Source organism: Pongo abelii, chromosome 13 (assembly GCF_028885655.2).
Source record: "Pongo abelii isolate AG06213 chromosome 13, NHGRI_mPonAbe1-v2.0_pri, whole genome shotgun sequence".
Lineage (NCBI taxonomy): Eukaryota > Metazoa > Chordata > Mammalia > Primates > Hominidae > Pongo > Pongo abelii.
Genome location: NC_071998.2, coordinates 85,704,638 through 85,731,795, shown reverse-complemented (window position 1 = coordinate 85,731,795; position 27,158 = coordinate 85,704,638). Strand labels below are relative to the sequence as shown.

Below are 27,158 nucleotides of genomic sequence, written 5' to 3'. Positions count from 1 at the left end.
TAGCCAGGATGGTCTCGATCTCCTGACCTGGTGATCCGCCCGCCTTGGCCTCCCAAAGTGCTGGGATTATAGGCGTGAGCCACCGCGCCTGGCCCTTTTTTAAAAAAATTATTATTATACTTTAAGTTCTGGGATACACATGCAGAATGTGTAGGTTTGTTACATAGGTATACACATGCCATGGTGGTTTGCTGCACTCATCAATCTGTCATCTACATTAGGTATTTCTCCTAATGCTCTCCCTCCCCTAGTTCCCAACTCCCTGACAGGCCCCAGTGTGTGATATTCCCCTCCCTGTGTCTATGTGTTCTCATTGTTCAACTCCCATTTATGAGTGAGAACATGTGGTGTTTGGTTTTCTGTTTCTGTGTTAGTTTGCTGAGAATGATGGGTTCCAGCTTCATCCATGTCCCTGCAAAGGACATGAACTCTTTCTTCCAAATCTTACCGAACACTCACTTTTGGTGGGTTTATGGACACATCTACATGTTCTGGTGGTCATGGCTTATTTTTTGTGGCTTTTGTTCCCTGTAGCTATGGCATTGCTGGTTCTACCAACGTGACAGGTGATCAAGTTAAGAAGCTGGACGTCCTCTCCAACGACCTGGTTATGAACATGTTAAAGTCATCCTTTGCCACGTGTGTTCTCGTGTCAGAAGAAGATAAACACGCCATCATAGTGGAACCGGAGAAAAGGGTGGGTCTGTACTTCTACCATTGAGGGTTTTAATGTAGCCGGTCTTCTTCCCAGCTTCATAATTGACTCCACTTGTTCAGCTGAGCTGCGTTTCTCGGAGTCCCTCTAGATCCCTGCTGTGGTCTTTTCACAGCTTCCACCTCACTGCTGCCATCTCTCGAATCCTCCCTGAGCCACTGAGCAGATGAGTGCCGTGGCTCACGCTGCCTTCTCTCCAGTGGACTCCCACAAACTCATCTCCATTTCTAACTTTTTATTGCCATGTTTCAGGCTCTTCAAACCCTGGCTTCTGTTGGTCACCTCTTGTACTACATCCCTATCCACCAAATTCCTGACCTTCGCACTGACCCTCCTGTTGACCTAGACTGCTTGAAGCTTCCACCCCTGATGCACGCATTGGAGTCCCTATTGGTCTGTCTCTGCTTCTTTTTTTTTTTTTTTGAGACAGTGTTTTGCTTTTGTTGCCCAGTCTGGAGTACAGTGGTGTGATCTTGGCTCACTGCAACCTCTGCCTCCTGGGTTCAAGCGATTCTCCTGCCCAGCCTCCTGAGTAGCTAGGATTACAGGTTCCTGCCACCACACCTGGCTAATTTTTGTATTTTTAGTAGAGATGAGATTTCACCATGTTGGCCAGGCTGGTCTTGAACTCCTGACCTCAAGTGACCCGCCCACCTCGGCCTCCCAAAGTGCTGGGATTACAGGTGTGAGCCACCACACCCGGCCTTATCTCTGCTTTCTGAGAGCAGAAAACGAATCTTATTTGTCTCTGTGTCCCAGTGTCTAGTGCAATGCCTGGCACATTAGAGGGCCTCAACAACAAATGACTGTTGAAAAAGATTGTTAAATGAAAGAGTATTCCCAGCTTTTATAAAACAACAATTTTAATTAGAAAACAAAACTTCCGAGATTAGAAGTGCAGTTCTGTGGGCTTTACTATCTTTCCCAGCTTGAGAGGAACTGGGAACGTGAAGGAGTAGAATTAGGAAAAAACAGTGAGAAGATGAAGAGGCTGCCTGTCCTCACCCTATTAAGAGGGCAGGAGCCACATCTGATGAAGTTGTTTTTCATCATTCCTAAAATAGCCCTACATGCCAGACCTGAAGTTCATGTTTTTCTCAGCTGGGCCTTTCAAGGTCTTTGACAGCTTTAGGCATATGGCTTAGATTTGTTGTGTTTAACCTTCTCCATCACTCATGCCGGACTTCTCTGTCTACCGTGGGCCTTCATGATAGGCAGGTTCCTGTGTTCCAGTTTCCAGGTCCTCCTGCATTAGTGAGGGTGGTCTGTGAAGAGCAAGAGGGCAGGGAATCTGCTACAGACATTTAAAAACCACGTTGTAAAGTGGCTAATTTGGAGATGGAAAACTCCCGGTGATGTGCTGGTAAACTGGGTCTCACAGCAAACAAACAAGTCTCTGATATGTCCACTTGCCTGTGTCAATGGTGTGAATACTCTCCCATCGTTGATTTTAAGCTACCAATGTGGTATCACTGAAGGCAGAGTTGGGAACAGATGTGCACCGTTAGCTTCTGAGAGCCGATACCAGCCAGCTCCTGCACACCACTGAAAATCCCACTCAAAACAGGAATCTGCGGTGGTCCCACTACCACTGACAGTTATCTCCTTTGGGAATTACGCTAGAAATTTGTTTTGTTTAGTTTTGTTTTTAGAGACAGGGCCTCACTCTGTCACCCAGACTGGAGTGCACAGTCATGGCTCACTGCAGCCTCAAACTCTTGGGCTTAAGTGATACCTCCTGTCTCAGCCTCCTGAGTAGCTGGCACTACAGATGTGCAGCATCATGCCCAGCTAATTGAATTTTTTTTTTTTTTTTTTTTTTAAACAGAAGGAGTCTCTCTATGCTGCCCAGGCTGGTCTCAAACTCCTGGGCTCAAGCAGTCCTCCCGTCTTAGCCTCCCAAAGTGCTAGGATTAGGCATGAGCCACCATGCCCAGCCAGGATATTTTTGAAAACTTTATGCGTCCCAACCTCAAGGGGCATCTGTAAGACCTCCATGAGAAGTTTCTTATAGATCTCAACCCTAGCAAAGTCTCTGCTTCACCTAAGGAATTATTTTTTTCCTTACGAATAGAGGAAAATGAGTGACTAACCTTCTTTTTCCTTTGGCTGCCAGGAAACTCAATGCAAAATTATGATTTGACTATATCAACAATGTAGGAAATCATGACTTATCTGTATTCCATTACCTTCATCTGCACCTCCTAAGTGGTGTTTTCTCTGTTTAATGGTCTTGTGTGTGTGTGTATCTGTGCGTTCTGTATGCCATCATACCTTCCATGACAGTATAAATAAATAAGACCCACATTTTTTTAACTTTCTTCTAAATTCCCATTCTTAGTCCCTAATGTATACTCCTTTAGTGTATCTTGCTATAACATTTTAAGGTTGTATTTCTTTTTTCTGTGCTCAGGGTAAATATGTGGTCTGTTTTGATCCCCTTGATGGATCTTCCAACATCGATTGCCTTGTGTCCATTGGAACCATTTTTGGCATCTATAGAAAGGTAAAACGTGGTATCTTAAGCACTTGGTTTGGGGACAAAAGTTAAGATTGAGCATCCAGTCCTATTTCACGGTGGCAGAGCAGCCGGAGTGGAGATTATGAAATTGTGTGAGGCTGAAGTAGATTTGTATCTCAAGTTCTGAGCTTTTCAGCCCTAATTGCATGACGAAGACCCACTAGGTTGCTGAAAGAGAATATAGGGTAAAATATGGGTGGGAAGAGAAGGATATTTCACTCTTTTTAGTATGTCTTACTTTTTATGATAGAAAATGAGATTTAAAAAAGAGGCAGTGGAGGGTAAGTATAGTGATGATACGATGTGAACTCAGAGTTGAGAGCGTAAGACAACAATAGAGACTATGTCAAAACTGTCCTTTAAGTCCCCTAGTTAATGGTCTATAAGCTATGAGCCCCGGGCTGAGTCCAGCCTGTGGCCTAATGTGTACAGCTTGTGAACAAAGAATAACCATTTTGCATTTTTAAATAGTTGAAAAGAACTAAAGAACAATGTTTCATGATCCATTTTAAGTTTTACTCTTCACGAATGAAGCTTTAATTGGCATTTGGTCACATTCATTTGTTCACATACTGCCTTTGGCTGATTCTCTGCTGCACTGTCAAAGTTTTGTAGTTACGATAGAGACTGTATGGCCCATAAAACTGAAAAATTTACTATCTGTCTGTCTGTAGAAAAAGTTTACTGAGCCTTGCTCTAAGTCGTAGAAAGCACACAGCATAGGATGAGAATCCAGCCCTGCCCGGGTCTCCTAACACCTGACTCGAGCAGTCATCCCTCCTCCAGAGCTGCTTTTTCTGAGAGAGAGAGAGAGAGAGAGAAAGAGAGAGAGAGAGGAGAGGGAGAGGGAGGAGAGGGAGGAGAGGGAGAGGGAGAGGGAGAGTGAGAGGTGCTCAATTATACAAATAAGTGAAAAATAGAATGAAAACCCATCCACCCATCAGGAAACATGATAAAATCCAAGGTACGTCCTCTCAGCTTTAGCTCTTGTTTTGTTTTATTTTTTCAAAGTATATATTTTAGGTTGGGTGCGGTGGCTCACACCTGTAATCCCAGCACTTTGGGAGGCCGAGGTGGGTGGATCACAAGGTCAGGAGATTGAAGCTGCCTTGGCTATGCTGTGAAACCCCGTCTCTACTAAAAATACAAAAAAACACCCAGGCGTGGTGGCGGGCACCTGTAGTCCCGGGAGGCTGAGGCAGGAGAATCGCTTGAACCTGGGAGGTGGAGGTTGCAGTGAGCTGAGATCGCACCACTGCACTCCAGCCTGGGCAACAGAACAAGACTCTGTCTCAAAAAAAAAAGTATATATATACACACACATATATACACATATATATATACTTTTAACAGCTTTGGGGGGTACAAATAGTTTTTGGTGAAATGAATGAATTGTATAGTGGTGAAGTCTGAGATTTTAGTTTATACCTCACGAGAATAGTATATATTGTATCCAATATGTAGTTTTTTTTATCCTTCATCCCCTCCCATCACCCCCTTCTAAGTCTCCAAAGTCTAGCATACCATTCCATATTCAGCTCTTGTTTATTTCAGAACTGAAACCTCACAGGCTGGAATCGACTGAAGAGGTTGGTTCAGCTGAACTCTGTTCTAGGACACAAAGGCATTAACTTAAGAACTGAGACCCTTGGCCTGGCGAGGTGGCTCACGCCTGTAATCCCAGCACTTTGGGAGGCCGAGGTGGGCGGATCACGAGGTCAGGAGATTGAGACCATCCTGGCTAACACGGTGAAACCCCCCCGTCTCTACAAAAAATTACAAAAAATTAGCTGGGCGTGGTGGCAGGCGCCTGTAGACCAGGTACTCAGGAGGCTGAGGCAGGAGAATGGCATGAACCTGGGAGGCGGAGGTTGCAGTGAGCCGAGATCGTGCCACTGGACTCCAGTCTGGGCGACAGAGCGAGACTCCGTCTCAAAAAAAAAAAGAACTGAGACCCAAATTTGCACGTTATCTCTAAAAGTGACTTATTGTCTAGTATTATACATAATTTCCTTTAAAATATGTGAAAAGCAGAGCCCCCATGGCACAGTTATCTTTGATCATTGGAACGTATTTTACTTTTTATCTTGGGTAAAAGGCAGATCCACATCACAATCAGTTTGAGGAATAGAAGATTCGAATTATCATACTAGAAAGGCAAAAAGGCAACAATTTATCCATTTTCCAAGTCATGCCAAGGAACATACCATTTCTGTTGTAGACATGGAGGAATGCAATTTTCCTTGCAAAATATCAAATCCACAGAATAGCAAGAGAGGTTTGTAGCAAAATTCTTCCTTGCAGAGGAAGACATCTGGCTAATGTGTTAACCACAACTAAAGCAGTGTTGATGTTTGCTAAGCCCATTCTCCATGTCAGTCCCCCCAAATAATACTCTTTTAAGGAAAAAAAAAATCTGGGAAATTGAGAGACATTGGCTATCAACTAAAAAAAAAAAATCAAGCCAGCTTGCAACAGCAGCTTGAATTATGAATGACAGAATTCTCAACAATAAGTCTTGGCTCTCTTCTCAATAAACCAGAAGTGACTTTTTTAAAAGACAGAAAGTGGGGCCGGGTGCGGTGGCTCACCCCGGTAATCCCAGCACTTTGGGAGGCCCAGGCGGGCGGATCACGAGGTCAGGAGATTGTGACCATCCTGGCTAACACGGTGAAACCCCGTCTCTACTAAAAATACAAAAAATTAGCCTGGTGTAGTGGCGGGCCCCTGTAGTCCCAGCTACCCGGGAGGCTGAGGCAGGAGAATGGTGTGAACCCGGGAGGCCGAGCTTGCAGTGAGCCGAGATCGCGCCACTGCACTCCAGCCTCAGCGACAGAGCGAGACTCCATCTCAAAAAATAAATAAATAAATAAATAAATAAATAAATAAATAAAAAGACAGGAAGTGGTGATGAGTATGGCACAGACCTCTAAGTCATTTCAGTTTTTGGAAGCCTTATTGATTGCTTGAAACAGCTGAAACCAGTTGAGGGCTCATGAGGCGTAAACATAGACATCTATAATGCTTCCAAGGGGATTTTTCCTGCTTTCTGCAGAGATGATTGTTGGCTAGAATCGCACCATGGTGCCCACGCCCAGTGGGGCAGCATCGGTAACTGTGACCCTGCCATGGTGACCAGGCCTTGCCACACAATTCCTGGAAAGGCACGTGGAAGGATGTGTGGTCATGTTGCATGCAGCTCCTGCCATAGCATCTTTCCAGGGCCTACCGACTATTACTATTTTTTTTTTTTGAGATGGAGTCTCGCTCTTTCGCCCAGGCTGGAGTGCAGTGGTGCCATCTCAGCTCCCTGCAACCTCCGCCTCCCGGGTTCAAGCGATTTTCCTGCCTCAGCCTCCTGAGTAGCTGGGACTACAGGCGCCCGCCACCACGCTCGGCTAATGTTTTGTATTTTTAGTAAAGATGGGGTTTCACTGTGTTAGCCAGGATGGTCTCGATCTTCTGATCTCGTGATCTGCCCGCCTCGGCCTCCCAAAGTGCTGGGATTACAGGCGTGAGCCACCACGCCCGGCCACGACTACTACTATTCTTTCCTCTTTCTTCTCCCTCCCCCTCCCCTCCCCCTCCTCCCCCCTCCCCTCCCCCTCCTCCCTCCCTCCCCTCCCTCCTCCTCCCTCCCTCCTCCTTCCCCCCTCCTCCTCCCCCTCCTCCTCCCCCCCTCCTCCTCTCCCTTCTTCCCCTCCTTCTCCCGCCTCTTCTTCTTCCTCTTCTTCCTTCTTCCTTTTTCTTTCTTTCTTTTTTTTTTTTTGAGATGGAATCTCCTCTGTCGCCCAGGCTGGAGTGCAGTGGCACGATCTCGGCTCACTGCAAGCCCCGCCTCCCGGGTTCACGCCATTCTCCTGCCTCAGCCTCCCGAGTAGCTGGGACTACAGGCACCCGCCAACCACGCTCGGCTAATTTTTTTTGTATTTTTAGTAGAGACGGGGTTTCACCGTGTGTTAGCCAGGATGGTGGCAATCTCCTGACCTCGTGATCCGCCCGCCTCGGCCTCCCAAAGTGCTAGGATTACAGGCGTGAGCCACTGCGTCCGGCCTTTTTTTTTTTCTTTTTTCTTTTTTTTGAGACAAGGTCTCACTCTGTCGCCCAGGCTGAGAGCAGTGGTGCCATCATGGCTCACTGCAGCCTCACCCTCCCGGGCTTAAGCCATCCTCCTACCTCAGCCTCCTGAGTGGCTGGGACTACAGGTGTGCACCACCATACCCGGCTAATTTTTATATTTTCTGTAGAGACGAGGGGGTCTCGCTATGTTTCCCAGGCTGGTGTTGAACTCCTGGGCTCAGGCGATCCTCCCGCCTCGACCTCCCAAAGTGTTGGGATTACGGGCATGAGCCACGGTGCCTGGCCCCACCAGTGTCTGGCTGGAGACATCCTGACAGGGCGAATTCTCCTGCAATGCTAGGTAACCATCATGGTTTGTCCAAATATTGAGTTGAAATCTGTTTCATTGTGCTCACTTGGCTGTTTAGAGCATAAGAAAATAAGATTGTTTGACATGTTTGGAAACAGTGTTTCTGCCCTCCCAATAATGCCCACCACACCCACTTTTTTTCCCTTTAAGCTGAACATCTTTCACAGGAGAGGGATCTGAGACCTCTCTCTAGCCTGATCACCCTCTACTGGATATACTCTAACTTGCAATGTCCTTTACAGCCCCCACCACAAAAGCAGAGATTCAGAAAAGTAGGGTTTGGTTTCTGCTCTGAGGAAAGACCACTGTGGACATGACAGTCTCTCCTCCCCCAGGCCCCCCGTTTCTGTGCCTACTTCTCCTTATTCGATGACATGGAATAATATGTGATGACATGGAACCAGTGCCTACAGTGGGTGGTGGCCTCAGATAGGCGGAGAAAGGAAGGGTCCAGAGGTTTCTGATTTTGCCAAGTGCTCCGTGCTCATAGGTCCCTGGGCATCTGCAGGAGAATGGAACAGTATGTTTCCCTTGGAGGAAAGGCATGTATTGCTGAGCATTTGGAGGAGGGAATTAGAAAGGGGGCTGATCCCAGCTCTTTGGGAGGCTGAGGCAGGCGGATCACCTGAGGTCCAGAGTTCGAGACCATCTTGGTCAACATGGTGAAACCCCATCTCTACTAAAAATAAAAAAATTAGCCAGGCATGGTGGTGGGCGCCTGTAATCCCAGCTACTTGGGAGGCTGAGGCAGGAGAATCACTTGAACCCAGGAGGCGGAGGTTGTAGTGAGCCAAGATTGTTTCACTGCACTCCAGCCTGGTGATAGAGCAAGACTCCGTCTCCAAAAAAAAAAAAAAGTTGGGGGCTGGGCTAGAAAAGAATTCCTCCAAATCCATGGCTCAGAGGGATAATTTTCTCTTCGTTTTGAGTATGTGGGGCATAGACAAGTATTACTACTATTTTTTATTCCGTGTGAGAAAGTGTGTAAGTGTAGAGCATTTGGTGACCATATGTGAGGGAAGGGCTATTTACTTTTGCACCTTTGCCACAGGCCGGCACAGATGGTTCTGGGCGAGGTGAATCTCTGGGAAAGGGGGCCTTTCTTGGCAGAGAACTGGTTACTTGAAGCCTGCAGTGGAAGGAGAGGAGAGTTAGAGTCCTGAGTCCACCCACTGTGTCCCTGGCTTCAAGGGAAGCTGGTGATTGTTAAAATGAGCCTCTGACAGGCGGCGCATGTTGACAAAGGCCATTAATTTCCTTTTTCAAGGTTGTGCGTTGGCAAAACTTGGAATTATTCCCTCAAAGTTTTGATCCTGTAAGTTTAGTCTGTGTTTAGCTCCACTGCACTGTCTGGTGAATACAAACCAAACTGAATCAAATAACCCAGTGCAACCAGCTAACTAACCACCTCCCCAGGTGAAAACTAGGAGGGGCAGGGAAGGGGTGGAAAGAAATGGGTTTGTGGTTTTCTCATTTATATGAGTAGTTCTTACGCTTGAATGTGAAGTTCTTACACTTGAGTGTGAAGGTCACTCCTTCACATTGCATAGTGCAATGTAGATTCTCAGGCCCCGCCATGGAAAATCTGACAGTGTGTCCAGGCTGTAGCCCCAGAATATGCATTTCTTTTCTTTTTCTTAAAGAGGCAGGTTCTCATTCTGTCACCCAGGCATGTGCAGTGGAATGATAATGGCTCACTGGAGCCTCGACCTCCCAGGTTCAAGTGATCCTCCTGCCTCAGCCTCCTTAGTAGCCACAGGCACATGCCACCATGCCTGGCTAATTAAAAAAAAATTTTTTTTTGTAGAGATGGGGTCTCCCTGTGTTGCACAAACTGGTCTCAAACTCCTTGCCTCAAATGATCCTCCTACCTTAGCCTCCCAAAGTGCTGGGATTATAGGGATGAGCCATGACACCCGGCTGTGAATGTGCATTTTTAATAAATATCCCAGGTGATTCTAATGCAGGTGGTCTGTGGGCCACCCTTTTGAAAGTTATGGGAAGAAATTACCTGGAATGTTTTGCTGGGATGACTTCCCTCTCCAGCTGTGTGATACAGATGCCCCTGCTACGCTCAGCTGCAGGAATCTAGGAAAAGAATAAGTGAAGTTCGGGAAATTGCATATTTTTATTTCTGCTTAATTCAAGCAGAGAGTAGTTAAGCTGAAAGATTTGTTTGGGGCTGTCTTGATGACCAAAGAGGTCAATCCAGTGTTAATAAAGAAGATCAGGCTGGGCGCAGTGGCTCACACCTGTAATCCCAGCACTTTGGGAGGCCGAGGCAGGTGGGTCACGAGGTCAGGAAATAGAGACCATCCTGGCTAACACGGTGAAACCCCCTCTCTACTAAAAACACAAAAAATTAGCTGGGTGTGGTGGCAGGTGCCTGTAGTCCCAGCTACTCAGGAGGCTGAGACAGGAGAATGGTGTGAACCTGCGAGGCGGAGCTTGCAGTGAGCGGAGATAGCACCACTGCACTCCAGCCTGGGCGACAGAGTGAGACTCCGTGTCAAAAAAAAAAAAAAAAAAAGAAGAAAATCATTAATAGTAAGAAATCAGTGGTTAGGAGCTGTCTCCTTAAGGGGCTCCCTTCCCTAGTGTTAGAAAAACTCTGGACCACATGACCCAGTGGGCTGTGTTTTTAATGAAAAAATGGATTACAGCACATGCCACGTTCTAAGTGTAGGTATTATTTTGGTAACTTTTTGGTGTGTGTGTGGGGGCACTGGTTTGTGATGTAAAATGTGCTTCTTCCTGTGCATCACGGTTAAAACATTGGACAGCATCTGCTCTACCCCGTAATGACTCTGGGGAGATATTCTGAGTTCCTGCGTTTCTGAGAATTTCCCTGACGTGTGAGTGATATAGACCACATGCTCAGCAGAGTATGGGCTGCAGTGGCAAGAGCTCACAAAACCAATTTCCTCCCCAGACTTGCTGCCCTGCAGCCCAGTGTTAATTTGTTTAAATAAAGATGGAGTAGGCAGGTGAAAGAGATAGATGCCCGTAATAAGATTAAATTAGTGGGAGCTGGCAAGAAGGCATGCTCTTTTTTGGAACTGATAGTGGAGAGATGAGGGAATATCACATTAGAAAAATTGGAGGAGGGCCCTAATTGGAAAGAGGGATCCAGATGCAGGAAATCTGGGTTCTGGTGGGAAGGCTGCCGTGGTAATCTAATCAGGATATTGCTGGTGTGTAGGGGAAGGCCCCTCTGGGAAGATGCCCTATTTCATTAGAAGAGCACCTTGAGAGTGCCTCCTGTTAATGGTTGAACTGTAAAAAAGAATTACAAAACAAAACAAAAACATTCTTTGATTTCTTTCTTGCTCTAGAAATCAACTGATGAGCCTTCTGAGAAGGATGCTCTGCAACCAGGCCGGAACCTGGTAGCAGCCGGCTACGCACTATATGGCAGTGCCACCATGCTGGTCCTTGCCATGGACTGTGGGGTCAACTGCTTCATGCTGGACCCGGTGAGAGACCTCACAGGAGGCTGGGGGCTTGGCTGGTGTCTGTGAGCAAATGAATGCTATGTGTGGGGGATTGGCAGGGGTATGTGGAGGTAGGAGATGACGCCCATGGAGGGACAGAGATGATGATGTGTGGTGGGAAGGGGGCAGGAGACCGAGAGACAGTGTATGCCTCCCGAGCAGACTATGGAGGTGAGAAATGGCATCTCAGAGCACAAGAGGGGGTCTTTGTTCCAATGTGAATTCCTCAGAGCAGCTGTTACTCAAATGACCCAAATGCCTCCAGTCCAGGCAGGCCATAGGGATGATGAAGTGTGCTAGGGATGGAGGGCCGGGGGGCAAGGGTGGAACTGGGGTGAACTGAAGAGTTCCAGCAATTACAATTGGGAAGAGGGGGCCCGCCTTGCCAAGGCTTCTATTAATGGTTCAAGAAACACTGGATTTTAAAAAACATAATGTTTCTGCATGTGTACAACACTATGCTGGCCAACTAAAATGCATTTATGGACTGGATGGGGCTGTAGATATTCTGTTTGCCATAAACTGTATCCATTTCTAGCTTTTCTACTTTAGTCACCAAAAGGCTGTTTTCCTGAGATGAATGGGTGTGCCAACTGAAGCAGTGGACTACATTGCTTCTTCAAAAATAGCTCCCACATTTATTCGTGTACATTTACACAAACCTTCAGTTAACTGGTGCAGTCTTTCTTTCTTTTTTTTTTTTTTTCTGAGATGTAGTCTTGCCCTGTCTCCCAGGCTGGAGTGCAGTGGCGTGATCTTGGCTCACTGCAAGCTCTGCCTCCTGGGTTCGAGCGATTCTCCCGCCTCAGCTCCTGAGTAGCTGGGACTACAGGCGCCCGCCACCACACTTGTATTTTTAGTAGAGACGGGGTTTTGCCATGTTGGTCAGGCTGGTCGCGAACTCCTAACCTCAGGTGGTCTGCCTGCGTCAGCCTCCCAAAGTGCTGGGATTACAGGCATGAACCACCATGCCTGGCCAACTTTTTTAACTTTTAGAGATGTCCTCTTATGACATTAGTGAACTATGTATAAAGTGCTTTTTGCTGGCAAACTGAACCCCAGGAACAGACAGGGAACAGGAACCTTCTATGGGAGATAGGCTGCTGGAGGTGAGGCCGGGTCTGTGTGTGGCAAGAAGGCTAACTCAACACAGGCTGCCTTTGTCCCAGGCTGTCAGGGAAGTGAACTTTCACCTCCTTGGAAGCATGGGCACTTAACAAATAAACAAGGGTAGAGTAATAGTACTAAAGTCTCCAAATGTGGTGACCTGAGTAGGGGTGGGGTGGGGGAGTTAGTGGCAGAACCAGAGCAAAGTTCCACCTGAACCCAGGATGCAATTTCGGGCACCACTGATGTTTGCTGACGGTGATTTGCCAGGCCCTGACTGCTTCCCATTCTTCTGGTGCCTTCTCTTGTTAACTTTGAGTTGGTGGAAGCAGAGAAAACATTAAATCCCTTCTTGTTTCCAGATTGCAGGCGCGCATCCCTGTAGGGAACTTTCTGTGTGTTTGACAGTCTTTTGCCCTCGTCAGTCCTAAATGTTTGGAAGTGCAATGCAGGACTGCTGGGATTTGATTCCAGTCCTTCTGCCTGCTGTGCCTGACGGGGCTGAGCCTCCCGCCAGGGAGATGCTAAGTGCTTCCTCTTTGTTTGGGCTTGCTGCAAAGCCAGGCTGATGGTTTCTGCTGAAAACACTGCTACAGCTGTACCTGGGTTTCTAGCGGCTTCAACTTTCTGGGAGCTTTTATGCTTTGTCTCCGTACACAGACTTCCCTCCTTTGCACCATGGACGGTCTGGCTGGGCCCTGCACTCTGCACCCAGCATCTGTTGTGAGATGGCTTTCTTTTCTATATAGTTTCTTGAAAGACATTTATTTATTTATTTTTCTACCAATGATAAAAGAATATTCTGGTATACTTGTGGTCAAAAATTTTGAAAATATTAAAAAAGGCATAAAAGTAAGAAAGAAGAATCACTTCCAGTGACACCTTTCAATGGCCACTGTGAATTCTCCCCTCCCTTCCTCCCTGTCTGTCTGGTTTCAATGTACTCCATGTGGGTAGGAACCAATTTCTGCTGTGGAATAAATGGCTAGGTAGAGAGGTGTTGGTGGACCTTTTTTCTTTTCAACTCTCGTGTCAACGTCAAGCCCCTCCTAAATGGGCAGAGCCTCGATCACCCTCTTGCCAAAAACACACAGGAACCCATAACAATCCTCAATAGCAATAGGACTTCTGCAACACTTTTCCCCCAAATTCAAATCTCCTTTGAAGAGCCTAAAGCTTAAAGGCATAAGCTTAACCCTGGGCTATGTGGGAAGAGGCAGTCTGAGAAAAACTTCACACGCCAGCGAGCAAAGGCGTCGGAAGTTAAGTACGCCAGACTCAAAACTCAGGGTTCTATTTTGTTCTATAACAACGCCCAGAAAGGAGAGCTCCCATCAAGGTAGAAATGTAAAGCCGAGAACAGCGCTGAGCACTTGGATGTAACTCAGGGACTGATCCTGCGGTGGCCCGTCTCTCCTGAGAGCCCACCTCCCGCCTGAACCAACCCTTTTTTCTGTTTGGTAAAGGCATACACATCTTATATTGCTTTGGACACACGGTTCTTACTCTTGCAGGCTTAGCAGTTGTTTCACAAGTCTGCTCTGCCTATTTTTGTGTGGTTTCTTTCTTGTTTGACTGAAATCATTTGCAAACAAAGTCGAAAGTCTCTGTTATCACCCTGATGGCTTCTGCAGCGTTGTCTTGCCTCCCGTCACCCCATTCACAGTTCCCAGAGAGCCTGGCAGGTGTCGCGGGGCCCCAGGATGAGTGGTGCCTGTGCACCCCGACCCCAGCCCAGCGTAGCCCAGCCCATCACTCGCCTCATCCAGGCCTGGGGGACCCAATGCGCTCGTCATCTCTCCACCTTTCCTTCCTTCTCTAAAAAGGCCATCGGGGAGTTCATTTTGGTGGACAAGGATGTGAAGATAAAAAAGAAAGGTAAAATCTACAGCCTTAACGAGGGCTACGCCAAGGACTTTGACCCTGCCGTCACTGAGTACATCCAGAGGAAGAAGTTCCCCCCAGTAAGTGAGGGCCCGGGGAGGGTGGTGCAGGGTCTGGGCATCAGGCACCAGAGGCCGTTCTGGAGGCAGGGGCATCCCCCGGAGATGAAAGGGATCCTTGGGATTGAGGGCCTTGGACCTCATGTGGGGCTCCTGAGCAGTGTGGAAATCTGTTGGTCGATGACTTACCCTAAAGGTGAAAGGAAGCAGGGATGGAGTGGATTGGGCTTCCGTCTACATTGAGCCCACGATGAAGTTCTCACCTCAGTACTGGGGACTGGAATTCTCACCTTGAGACATCAAAAATCAGTCTCCATGTCAGCCTTTGCTACTTTCCCTTGGCAGAAGAAAATTAGGATAATAAAGTTAACCAAATGAATGAATTCATGGCAGTAAAACATCTTCCCTTCTGGGGTCCATGGTCCCAGATGGGATGAAATGTGGTTCCCCCACTCAAATGCCTGCCAAGTGGTGTCTGCCCCTTGCTAGGCCTGCCCGAGGTGCATCTATCAGTTATCTCGAGACTGAGAGTGCCCATCGTGACATCTCCCTAAAGAGGTTACAAGCTAGTGAATATGAAGAGAAGAAATGGCTGAGTGTGGAGCTTGCTCTATATGGATGATTTTGTCCTTTCTTTGTTTAAAAGCCATCGATGGCTGCTGTTTGCTAGAGATGAAGCTCAAATGTTTGCAGGACGTTCAAGGAGCCTCAGATCTGCCCCAGGCTCTCTCTCCAGCTTACTCATCTCTCCTTTCACCTTATCCTGGATTCCCCTCCTGCCCCCAACCTCCGCCCACGCACACCGGAGTCCCGCAGGCTCCTCTTCTAGGCCCATATCCCTCTCCACATTGCTAAGCAGGCACTTGTGCAGTTTCCTCTCCTGTAAATTACACACTGCCTCCCACCCCTGTCTGGTTCCTTAGCTTGGTAACAAACTTTCTCAGCTTTTAAGGTGTTATTAAATGGTACAGTTTTTGTAATGCCTGCCTCAGCCCCATAGCCAGAATCAACCATACCCTCGTTGGGGCTTCTGTGGGTAATCTGACCTATTGTGAGATGATGAGAGGCTGTCTCCATTTCTCCGTTTTCTATTTATTGGGAACAGGATTCTCACCACATTTTTTAGCACAGCCCCAAATACATACCTTGTAGGTGCTCGGTGAATGGATGTGGAATCAAAGAAACTTAGGAGACATCAAGAAAACTCTCTTTCTTATTTTCGGCAACCCTAATTCTTGCTGGTCTTAACTTGCAGGATAATTCAGCTCCCTATGGGGCCCGGTATGTGGGCTCCATGGTGGCTGATGTTCACCGCACTCTGGTCTACGGAGGGATATTTCTGTACCCTGCTAACAAGAAGAGCCCCAATGGAAAGGTAAGGATGTCCCCTGGAGAGGGAGTGAGGAGCAGACTTCACTTGCAGCCCATGCGATTTAGTTTAGGAAGAAGAAAGGTTTTGCTAGCTATTACGCTCCATGCTAGGTTGCTACGTGTGTCTGTGGCATATTCTTTTGTAGATTAAAGGTAAAGCCAGATGATATCAACTAAAGATAAAAATAGTCTCTTGAGAGCCCTTCCAGTGCTATGGCAAAAGAGAATGAATGGTCAGGACGAGGACTGAAAGTCCTTAGGGCTTCCAGTGGATACAGGGCTTGGCTGGGGCAAAATGAATTCCACTCATGAAGTTAAATGAAACAACCCAGCCTCACTTCCAAGGCAGCGAATCAAATGTGTATCCTCAGTAGAAGTCTTCTTTGATTGCTTTCAAAAGGTGTAAAACAGAGGTAACTAGTGAGTCAACATCCACTACTTGGAAAACAATACCTTTTAGAGGAGGAAAGAATCTCCGGGGAAACCTGGAGCTTTCAGGTGAGCCATCACCACCGACTCACTAGTCCAAGCCCACGGTGTTCCCAGCAGGCTGTAGGGTGGCTGTGCTCCCTCACGCTCGCTCAGAGCTGCCCTGCTTTCCTTCTGCCAGGGTGACAGTGTGCTTCCTTCCCAAGTATTGTGTCCTTCTTATGTTTTCCCAGTGGACAGATGGCTTTTTAGGCAGAGTCTTACTCGTCGCCCAGGCTGGAGTGCAGTGGCGCGATCTGAGCTCACTGCAACCTCCGCCTCCTGGGTTCAAGTGATTCTCCTGCCTCAGCGTTCTAAGTAGCTGGGATTACAGGTGCCCGCCTCCACGCCCGACTAATTTTTATATTTTTAGTAGAGACGGGGTTTCACCATGTTGACCAGGCTGGTCCTGAACTTCTGACCTCAAGTGATCCACCCGCCTCAGCCTCCCAAAGTGCTGGGATTACAGGCATGAGCCACCACGCGTGGCTGCCTTTTTTTTTTTTTTCTAAATGCAAGAGGAGAACAGGAACAACAGTTCCCTTAAACACAAAACCTGTGTGTTTGGATGTATTTGGGTCTGTTTGCAACATGTGGCATCCAGAATGAAGACATTTCTATTTACTGAAACCATCATCCAGCTGTAGCTGCCTCGGGCATCTCAACCTGTGTGGTTAGCCTGCTTTCCAGCACTTTTCTCTAAAGTCCCCCGAAATTGTTCCTGAACACAAATATTGAGGCTCCTTCTTTTTTTTTTTTTTTTTGGTTTTTCAAAACTAGCCATGACACCTATGTGGAAATAGACTCAGGAAACACCTGCAGAAAGCTGTCGCTCGCTCAGTAGGCAGACTACATGAAAAGGCATACAATTAAAAAGTTAATATTTAAAAGTGAATGCCAAGACGTATAATACACTGAATTCCAACCCAAAAGCCTTCGGAGAATCGTAAAAGGAATGCACACAGAGTTGCAAACAATATCACACTGTTTGGAGGAGCCGGTCTGCTTTCCAGATGTCTGCAGCCAGACACCACCATGGATTTTTTTTACTGCTTTTAGAATAGGCGAAGCTCCATCCAGCACACACAGAATCACTCATTAAGTCCAGTTTCCATGCTGTAAAGAGAAGGCAATGATCGCTTCTGCCAAAATGTCATTCTGTCCGGTATGCAGGTGGTCTGTCTCACATTTGCATCAGGTAATCTATTGCTGGCACTGGCTTGATGAATGGTTGAATTTAACCAAATGGTTAACTGTTTTGTCTCAGATGCAACCTGGGGTGGGAGGAAACTTTTACAGCCTCACAGGAAGGAAAAATACAGTCTTCATTCCCTTGGAAACTCCCACCAGCTCTGCATGTTCTGCTGCAGAAAAGTCCCTTTTTTATGCAATACCTTCTGATACAAGGAGCCTGCTCCCCGGTCTTGTTTTCCAGCTGAGACTGCTGTACGAATGCAACCCCATGGCCTATGTCATGGAGAAGGCTGGGGGAATGGCCACCACTGGGAAGGAGGCTGTGTTAGATGTCATTCCCACAGACATTCACCAGAGGGCGCCGGTGATCTTGGGGTCCCCCGACGACGTGCTCGAGTTCCTAAAGGTGTATGAGAAGCACTCTACCCAGTGAGCACCTGCCCTGCCTGCATCCGGAGAACTGCCTCTACCTGGACCTTTTGTCTCACACAGCAGTACCCTGACCTGCTGTGCACCTTACATTCCTAGAGAGCAGAAATAAAAAGCATGACTATTTCCACCATCAAATGCTGTAGAATGCTTGGCACTACCTAACCAAATGCTGTCTCCATAACGCCACTGGTGTTAAGATATATTTTGAGTGGATGGAGGAGAAATAAACTTATTCCTCCTTAAAAAAAAAGTCTCCCTTGCTTTGTGTCAAATAATAATGATGATGACAATAATAACTGCTGATGCATATAACATTAGATAACTCATTTAATCTTCACAATAACCCAGTGAATCAGATACTCTGAATAATCTGTTTTATAGATGACAAAATGGACGAGGAGAGGTGAAGTAATTGGCTCAAGGCTTCCAGCTGATGAGTGGCAGAGTGGGGACCTGAATGCAGGCAGCCTGGCCACTGTGAGCCAGCATACGGCCTCTCCTTCATGTCGTCCCGTTCAGGCCTGGCCCATCATTCCTCAGCCTTGTTCAGGATTGCAGCTGAGGAACCATGCAGCCTGAACATGGCGACTCACGCCCTCCTAGAAATGGGGGAGCTAATGGCTTAATGGTGGTACCTGCATGTGACCCTCTGGCCTCCCAAACATGGATGTAACCATCTGAATCCCAAGTGAAGGTGTACATGTTACCCAGTGGTAATTTTTCTTTTCTTTTTTTTTTTTTTTTTGAGGCAGAGTCTCACTCTGTCTCCCAGGCTGGAGTGCAGTGGCGCAATCTCGGCTCACTGCAACCTCTGCCTCCCGGGTTCAAGCGATTCTCCTGCCTCAGCCTCCCGAGTAGCTGGGATTACAGGCACCCATCACCACACCCAGCTAGTTTTTGTATTTTTAGTAGAGACGGGGTTTCGCCATATTGGCCAGGCTGTTCTCAAACTCCTGACCTCATGATCTGCCCGCCTCAGCCTCCCAAAGTGCTGGGATTACAGGTATGAGCCACTGCGCCCGGCCACCCAGTGGTGATTTTTCTATAAAAGCACGGCACTTAACTCACAAAGCCTAATAGTTCCTACAGTCTAGTTACCATAAGAAAAAGGATTCACTACAAGAACAGGGTTTAAGGAAATGCAGTTTGTTGCAAGCAAGCAGGATTCTCACTAAACACTCTATAGAAACAGTTTCTCCCTCTGCTAACCCTGGTCTTACTGGACCAGAGTCCAAGATCGTGGCAAGCTCTGTCAGGCACTAAGTAACACCTGTGGCCCTCCTTGAGCTCTAGATATAAAATGGATCTATCCATATGATTCCACTTGGGAACTGAAAACAGGTGTCTATGTGAGTCCTTCTTCTTCCCCTCCAAACACTCCCCATTCATTTCACATTTTCCCAGCAGGAAACTGTGATCTTGAGCATTGGATCTGCTTCTGTCCACTGACCAGGCAGACTCAAAGCCAGTATTTCTCCACTCCAGCTGGGGCTGCCCTCTGGGAAAGTTCCCTGACGCACAAAGCACCGGTTGAGTTTTAAACTTGTAACTCAGCTGGCATCTGGTTCTCAAAGCATGAAGGGAGAGACATATGGTCTGGGAGCCTTTTCCTGATGTATACATATATATCAGGGTGTAGTGGCTCACTACGCCTGTAATCCCAGCACTTTGGGAGGCCGAGGCGGGTGGATCACAAGGTCAGGAGATCGAGACCATCCTGGCTAACACAGTGAAACCCCGTCTCTACTAAAAATACAAAAAATAGCCAGGCGTAGTGGCGGGCGCCTGTAGTCCCAGCTACTCGGGAGGCTAAGGCAGGAGAATGGCGTGAACCCAGGAGGCAGAGCTTGCAGTGAGCCGAGATCACACCACTGCACTCCACCCTGGGTGACAGAGCGAGACTCGTCTCAAAAAAAAAAAAAAAAAAAAAAAAAAGAATGAGGGTCTTTGCAGATGTAATTAAAGTAAAGATTAAGATGAGATGAGCCTAGATTACCTACATTAGGGTGGGTCCTCCTCTGAAGCCGTGCATTTTTGTACAGGTTCATGACATGGCAGGAGCCTGGAGGCCTGAGCCACCGCCCTGTTGATGTCAGCCTGGGACCAGAAGAAGAGACAAACCTTTGCTGTGCTAAGCTGTGGGGATTTCAGGTTTATTTGTTGCTGCACCATAACATAGGCTATCCTGACTAGACTAGACCAAGCTTGGCAATATTTTTAACCTCTCTGAGTCTCCCTTTCTTCATCTGCAAAATGTTAATTGTAATATCTATTGTAGTCAAGGCCATTTTCATCGTAGGTAACAGAAACCCATCTATTCTGCTAAAGCAGAAAGGCAATTTGTTGGAAAGCTTCAGGGGACTCTCATGAAACCTAGCACCCACTGCTTTCCTAACCCCGAGGACACACCCTTAGTCCGTCCTGGCATTGTCAGCCAATCCACTGTGTCTCCATGTCTCACACCAAGTTCCCTGGAGAAAAAAACCTGACTGTCTTAGCTTGTGTCCAGTTAGCTGCAGCCATAGACCCGGGTCATATAAGACAAACGTGGCCTTGGGTTTTCTTTTTATGGGCAGGGTACACTTCTCTCTAAGATGGGGATCGTGGGCTGAGCAGATACCCTAAAGGGTCTGCCGTGCTGGAAGCAGAAATGCTGAGGTTTCATGAAAGAGCGTTTGTTGGGATCACTGGAGACGGGGCATGGAAGGCATTCTAACAGAGTTTTGCTAACAGAGAATATGCCCTCAGCTAGTACTGTAGAGTCACAGCCCAGATCCTAGCCTGCAGGTGAGGGCCCCGCCCTATGAACTGCCCTAAGACTGCCTTACTGTTCAGAGACTCTGTTTGTCCTTACTACTTCCGCCCAGGCCTGTGAGGACCTTTCACCAAGCATAGCAAGCCCATAAATAGCCCTGTGGTCACCAATGCATCAGTGGCGCTGAAAAAAGCGTGAACTGGACGCTGCCCCCCCTTCCTCTGGGCCTTCCAGATGCCCTGTGCGTCCACGCTGTTGTGTGCCCTGAAAGAACTTTGGCATTTGCTGAAAGGTCACCAGCTGCAATTTCAGATCATGTAGGTAACTCGAACTTCCAACATTTAAATGTAGCTGAAAGGGGCATGACAGCTGCACAGGTGCCAGCCTGGGCTGGAGGGTGGCAGAAATAGCAGGCCCTCCCTTGGATCCCTTTACGGGGGGAGCTGACTTATAAATGGCACTGGCCAATCCCCCTCCCTCCTGATCCCCAAATTATCCAGGCTTCTGCTCATCCTTAACACCCACAGTGCCGGACAACCAGCGCCTCTCCAGAGATCTGCTCATAACACTGGCTTGTTTGTTTCACTTCCAGTCTGTTGTGAAGAGATATGTTAATAAAACATAATAAGCCAAGCGCAGTGGCTCACGCCTGTAATCCCAGCACTTTGGGAGGCCAAGACAGGCAGATCACCTCAGGTCAGGAGTTTGAGACCAGCCTGCCCAATATGGTGAAACCCCATCTCTACTAAAAATACAAAAGGTAGCCAGGCGTGGTGGTGCGTGCCTGTAGTCCCAGCTACTCGGGAGGCTGAGGCAGGAGAATCACTTGAACCTGGAAGATGGAGGTTGCAGTGAGCTGAGATCGTGCCACGGCACTCCAGTCTGGGCAACACAGTGAGACTGTCTCAAAAAACAAAACAAAAAAACAAAAAGCATAATAAAAATAATTACAGGAGTGGCCAATAAGCAACTGCTCAACATCACTAATCATTAGGAAGATGCAACTACTGTAAGCCACAGTGAGATACCACCTCACACCCATTAGGATGGCTACGGTAAAAACAAACAAACAGAAAATAACAAGTGCTGGGAATAAGGTGGAGACCCTGGGACCCTTGCTCACTGCTGGGGACTGTGAAATGGTGCAGCCGCTGTGGAAAATGGTGCAGCAGTTCCTCCAGAAATTAGACATACAATTACCATATGATCCTGCAGGTCCACCTCTGGGCACATCCCCAAGAGAATCAAAAGCAGGGCCTTGAACAGATGTTTGCACACTGTGCTCATGGCAGCATTACTCACACTAGCCCAGAGGTGGAGGCAACCCAAGCGGCCATAGAGGATGAATGGGTGAACAGACTGTGGTGCGTCCATACCAGGGAATGCTGTTGCGCCTCAGAGAGGAGGGAACTCTGACCCATGCCACAGCATGCGGGGATGGTGAGGACATTGTGCTGAGTGAAATAAGCCAGTTGCAGCAGGACAGATACAGTATGGTTCATTTCTATGAGGGACCCAGTGTGGCCAAATTCATAGAGACAGCAGAATGGCGGGTGCCAGGGATTAGGTGTTGGGAGGGGGAATGGGGAGTTCTTGTTTAATGGGTACAGAATTTCAGTTTGCAAAATTTGAAATTGGGATTATGACTATAATTGGGGTCTAGAACTGTTCTATCATGCAAACCCACATTGCCCTGTCCCCTACCCACACCCCTACCCCTGGCAGCCATGAGAGTTATCTGTCTCCGCAGGTTTGCATTCTGGAGAGTCCCCTACAAATGGAATCAGACTGTAGATACTCGCTGGAGACCACTGCTGTCACTCAGCACAGTGCCTCTGAGACTCGCCTAAGTGCCACACGTGACACTAGTGTTTGTGTTGTTAATAGTATTCCATTGTGGCCGGGCGCGGTGGCTTACGCCTGTAATCCCAGCACTTTGGGAGGCTGAGGCGGGCGGATCACGAGGTCAGGAGATTGAGACCATCCTGGCTAATACGGTGAAACCCTGTCTCTACTAAAAATACAAAAACAAAATTAGCCGGGCGTGGTGGCAGGTGCCTGCTGTTCCAGCTACTCAGGAGGCTGAGGCAGGAGAATGGCGTGAACCCGGGAGGCTGAGATCACGCCACTGCACCCCAGCCTGGGCAACAGAGCGAGACTCCGCCTCAAAAAAAAATAGTATTCCATTGTATGGCTCTCCCAGTGTGTTTACCCATTCACTGTTGAGGAGATTTTGGGTGTTTGCAGTTTCTAGTTTAACTAGAACTGCTATAAATATCTGTGTGTGGGTTTTTGTGTGAATACACATTTTCAGCATTGTTTTGCACCATCACAGGGGAAACCTTCTTTTTTTTTTTTGAGACGGAGTCTCATTCTGTCGCCCAGGCTGGAGTGCAGTGGCACAATCTCAGCTCACTGCAAGCTCTGCCTCCTGGGTTCACGGCATTCTCCTGCCTCAGCCTCCTGAGTAGCTGGGACTACAGGCGCCCGCCACCACGCCCGGCTAATTTTTTTCTGTGTTTTTAGTAGAGATGCATGTTAGCCAGGGTGGTCTCGATCTCCCAACCTTGTGATCTGCCTGCCTCGGCCTCCCAAAGTGCTGGGATTACAGGTGTGAGCCACTGTGCCCAGCCGGAGACCTTCTTAATCAGATAACAACATTAGCTTCAAAACGAAACCTGAAAACTAATCAACCAGGCCTCTGTCTTCATCTTGCAGTCATTTACTGGACCAGAACTTGGAAGATCCAGCCACTCTGTTTCTGTAATGATGTCAGAGGAATCATCATTGGTTTCCCCATGTGAAAGGCAAAGCTTATTTGTTAATGGCAACATGACGTGTTAGGATCAAGGAAAGGTCCATTCTGCAGTTTTCACAATTCCCGGAGCTCTTGGGAAAGGGAGAGTTTTCCAAGTTGGATCCTCATGATATCAAAATTAAAATGTTCTTACCCAAAAGATGATAACTCCTGTTATTAGCTTATTATTATTATTAAACTGATACTGAATGTCAGACGGGGTGAACGGATTAATACAAAGTGGTGTCTCTATTTAGATGAGTCTTTCATTAAACAGGAACACACAGAGTAAAACACACTGGATTGGCCCTTTCTCCAGCTTCCAATAGGGAAGTTGGATTGATTATTATGTTGGCAGTGGAGCACCTTCCAGAAGAAACATGAGCTAGAAACGACACCCATGTCTTTACCTTACCCTTAGCAACTGACAGAAGTGAAGCCATTGCAGAAGGCTCTCTTGCTAATAACTTTTTTTCCCAGCATATTTCTCAATGTGACAGTATTGTTCTGAATAATGAAGGCAACCACTTTTCATTTGGATTCAGAAACACTTGGAAGCAGTGATAATGTGTTTTTTCTTTTCTTCTTCTTCTTCTTTTTTTTTTTTTTTTTTTTTTTTTTTTGAGATAGAGTCTTACTCTGTTGCCCAGGCTGGAGTGCAATGGTGTGATCTCGGCTCACTGCAACCTCCGCCTCCCGGGTTCAAGCAATTCTCCTGCCTCAGCCTCCCAAGGAGCTAGGACTACAGGTGCACACCACCACGCCCAGCTAGTTTTTTGTATTTTTAGTAGAGACGGAGTTTCTCCATGTTAGCCAGTATGGTCTCAATCTCCTAACCTCGTGATCCGCCTGCCTTGGCCTCCCAAAGTGCTGGGATTGCAGGCGTGAGTCACTGCACCCGGCCGAAAATGTGTGTTTTTAAAACTAAGTGAAGATAATACAGTTAGGGATCATGAAGTCTAATCCCATTTTTTTTTTTTTTTGAGACAGACTCTCAATGTCACCCAGGCTGCAGTGCAGTGGTGCCATCTTGGCTCACGGCAACCTCTGCCTCCCAGGTTGAAGTGATCCTCCCACCTCAGCCTCCTGAGTAGCTGGGACTACAGATGCACGCCATCACACCGGCTAATTTTTGTATTTTTTATAGAGATGGGGTTTCACCATGTTGGCCAGGCTGGTCTTGAACTCCTGGGCTCAAGTGATCCCCCCGCCTTGGCCTCCCAAAGTGCTGGGATTACAGGTGTGAGCCACTGCGCTCAGCTGGATCTCATTTTTAAATTGCGGCATCTGAGTCCCAGAGGGCTTTGATTCCCGGTCCAGCCTTCTTTCCTTTGGGTATAGATTTAGCAACACTCTGGTCTGACCCAGGCAGACATTCTTGTTTTATTATACATAGTGATCTCTCTTGTTAGAACTCGATTCTAAGCTCATGTCTTATTCTATGTTCTAATTGTGTTAACAGGCGTATGTGCATTGTCGTGTGTTGTGCTCAGTCATCTAGGGAGGAGGAGCATCCTAGAATGGGAGAAAGTATCACATAAGAGAAAGAACACTGGCCTCAGGTAGCTCTGGGCTGAGATTCCAGCTAGTAGCTGTGTTATCCCTGGGAAGCCCTAGTTTCCTTATCTGTAAAAATAGCACTACTGGATCAAATAACTGGGTGGATTAATGTGTGCCACACACTGACATAGAGGTGTCATCTATCCATTCACCTCAGTGTTGAAAGTTGAAATAGATTGAATGAAAATCACAAAAAGGGTATGGGATCCTGTATTTGTTCTATTAAGAGGTAGCATGTTTCTTGGTAAGAGTGAAGATAGACCTCCCCTACCCCGCGAAAAGAATTAGAACTTTGTCACATAGCAGTTCCTCTTCTGGGGTTGTATCTTACTGAAGCACTTGCCCCAATATAAGGATGTTTGTTGCATTACTATTTGAGGAGCAAACTTACCTAAATTATCTGAATGTCCACACGCTGGAATGAACCAAGCCTCTGTGTGCTGACTTGGACATCTTCCCATAATATTTGCTTTCTGGAACTAAAAAAATATATAAATAACATATATATATTTGGGATCTTAAACCTGCATATTAAGATCTACTGGTAGATCTTAATTTTATCTGAAAGTTTCCACATAAATTGTGAGCACCAATGCCCATCTCAACCACTTGGTTGCCCTCCTCAACCAGTTTGGTTGATCCAATGCCAGCGCCCAGCTCCCGCTGCAGGCATCACCACACAACCCTGATCTGGCAGACGCTGTGCACAGGGACATCTATGTGGGTGGGAGGATGGGTTCTGGCGAAACTGTTCTTTCTTAATAAAAGGGAACTGATGTGTTTGGAGCTGCCCTTGCTCCCCTCTTTGCATCTTCAACGTGGGCCAGATGTTCAGAACTGCAGTGACATTTTGTGCCCACAGGATGCCAAGCAAGGGGCACAATCCAGCCGACCAAGGATGACAGAGACGAGACAGAGAAGGGTCCCAGTGGAACCAAGAACAGCTGAATGAACACCAGCCACCGCCTCCTAGTGTACTCCTGGTCTATGAGGAAATAAACCCCCACGTGTAAATTGCTCTAGTTGTTCTATTTCTTGCAGCCGAACACATTCTAATTGACATAACTGTCAGGGGAAAAAACCTTCAGAGAAATGTGCATGTTCTACTGTTTTGTGAAATGAGATTATGTATGATTGCACAATAGTTGTGAGCACGTTGAAAGACTGGAAGGGCGGCTGGGCGCGATGGCTCACGCCTGTAATCCCAGCGCTTTGGGAGGCCGAGGCGGGCGAATCACAAGGTCAGGAGATCGAGACCATCCTGGCTAACACGGTGAAACCCTGTCTCTACTGAAAATACAAAAAATTAGCTGGGCGTCGTGGCGGGCGCCTGTAGTTCCAGCTACTCGGGAGGCTGGGGCAGGAGAATAGCGTGAACCTGGAAGGTGGAGCTTGCAGTGAGCCGAGATCACGCCACTGCACTCCAGCCTGGGCGACAGAGCGAGACTCCATCTCAAAAAAAAAAAAAGACTGGAAAGGCAATAATAGGTAACAAAGTACTGAGCACTTACTATACTAGGCACATCTCATTGCAGCCACTGTATAAGATGGATGCTTCATGGTTATCCTCATTTAAGAGTGAGACAACTGAGGTTCCAAGGGGTTTAATAACTTTCTCAAATCATGCAACCAACAGATAGCTAGCTTGGGACTCAGAGCCAGGTCTGGCTGGCCCTAGAAAAAGTGCTTCCACCACCATATGCACCCCACCAGTGCCTACTGGCTGCACAGACCGCCACCAGCCCTAGTAGCAGTGATTTCTGGAGAGTGGGCTGGGAGGATGGGCTGGTGGTGAGGAAGTTTGTCTTTATCCACTTCTTTAGTGTTTCCTTTTTAATAAGCAATTTTTGTTACAAAAGTGGACATCCAGAGATATTGACAAAATAACACTGGTGCCAGGAACTGTGCTAGGAATATAATCGTTTCCTTCCAGATCTGGATCTCTACTGTGGATATCCACTGGTCATACATGCTTACTGGAAATAAAAAGCATTCTTTCCTAACTTATTCCAAACCCTGGCTAAAGGAATTCTGGGGTTGCCATTATGTTACTATGTGACCTATGTCCCAGATAAGGAACCAGCCAATCTGCCACCTCCACCCTCGGGAGAGCCAGGCCCTGCAGTCACTGTATAGGAAGAATCATTTGGAGCCTGGAATAAGACGGTTTTATGCATCATTTTTTAATCAACTGGATTTCTCACCTCCCACCTGTGCCTAAATGGTGGCTTCTTGGTATCTTGAAAGGGGGTGCTCAGCAGGAGAAAGCAGCTCCATGTTTCTGGGCAGCCTGTCCTATTTACAGACTGCTGCGGCTCCCTGGCAGCTGCCGCAGTCCCCGAGGCCAGAGGGAGTTCCTTGAGGGCCCCAGC

The 27,158-nt window shown here is 47.4% G+C and overlaps 1 protein-coding gene across 1 annotated transcript in view; it reads left to right on the top strand.

Annotated features, from left to right (window-relative positions):
• FBP1 (fructose-bisphosphatase 1) overlaps positions 1-17,923 on the top strand; it is a 34,565-nt gene extending 16,642 nt beyond the window's left edge. Inside the window, exons 2-7 of the mRNA XM_002819978.5 lie at positions 535-697; positions 3,129-3,221; positions 11,001-11,141; positions 14,093-14,230; positions 15,465-15,584; positions 17,484-17,923. Coding sequence (XP_002820024.2) covers positions 535-697; positions 3,129-3,221; positions 11,001-11,141; positions 14,093-14,230; positions 15,465-15,584; positions 17,484-17,675 — 847 coding nt within the window. The 3' untranslated portion in view covers positions 17,676-17,923. The remainder of the gene's footprint in view (positions 1-534; positions 698-3,128; positions 3,222-11,000; positions 11,142-14,092; positions 14,231-15,464; positions 15,585-17,483) is intronic.
• Positions 17,924-27,158: the final 9,235 nt, after the last annotated feature.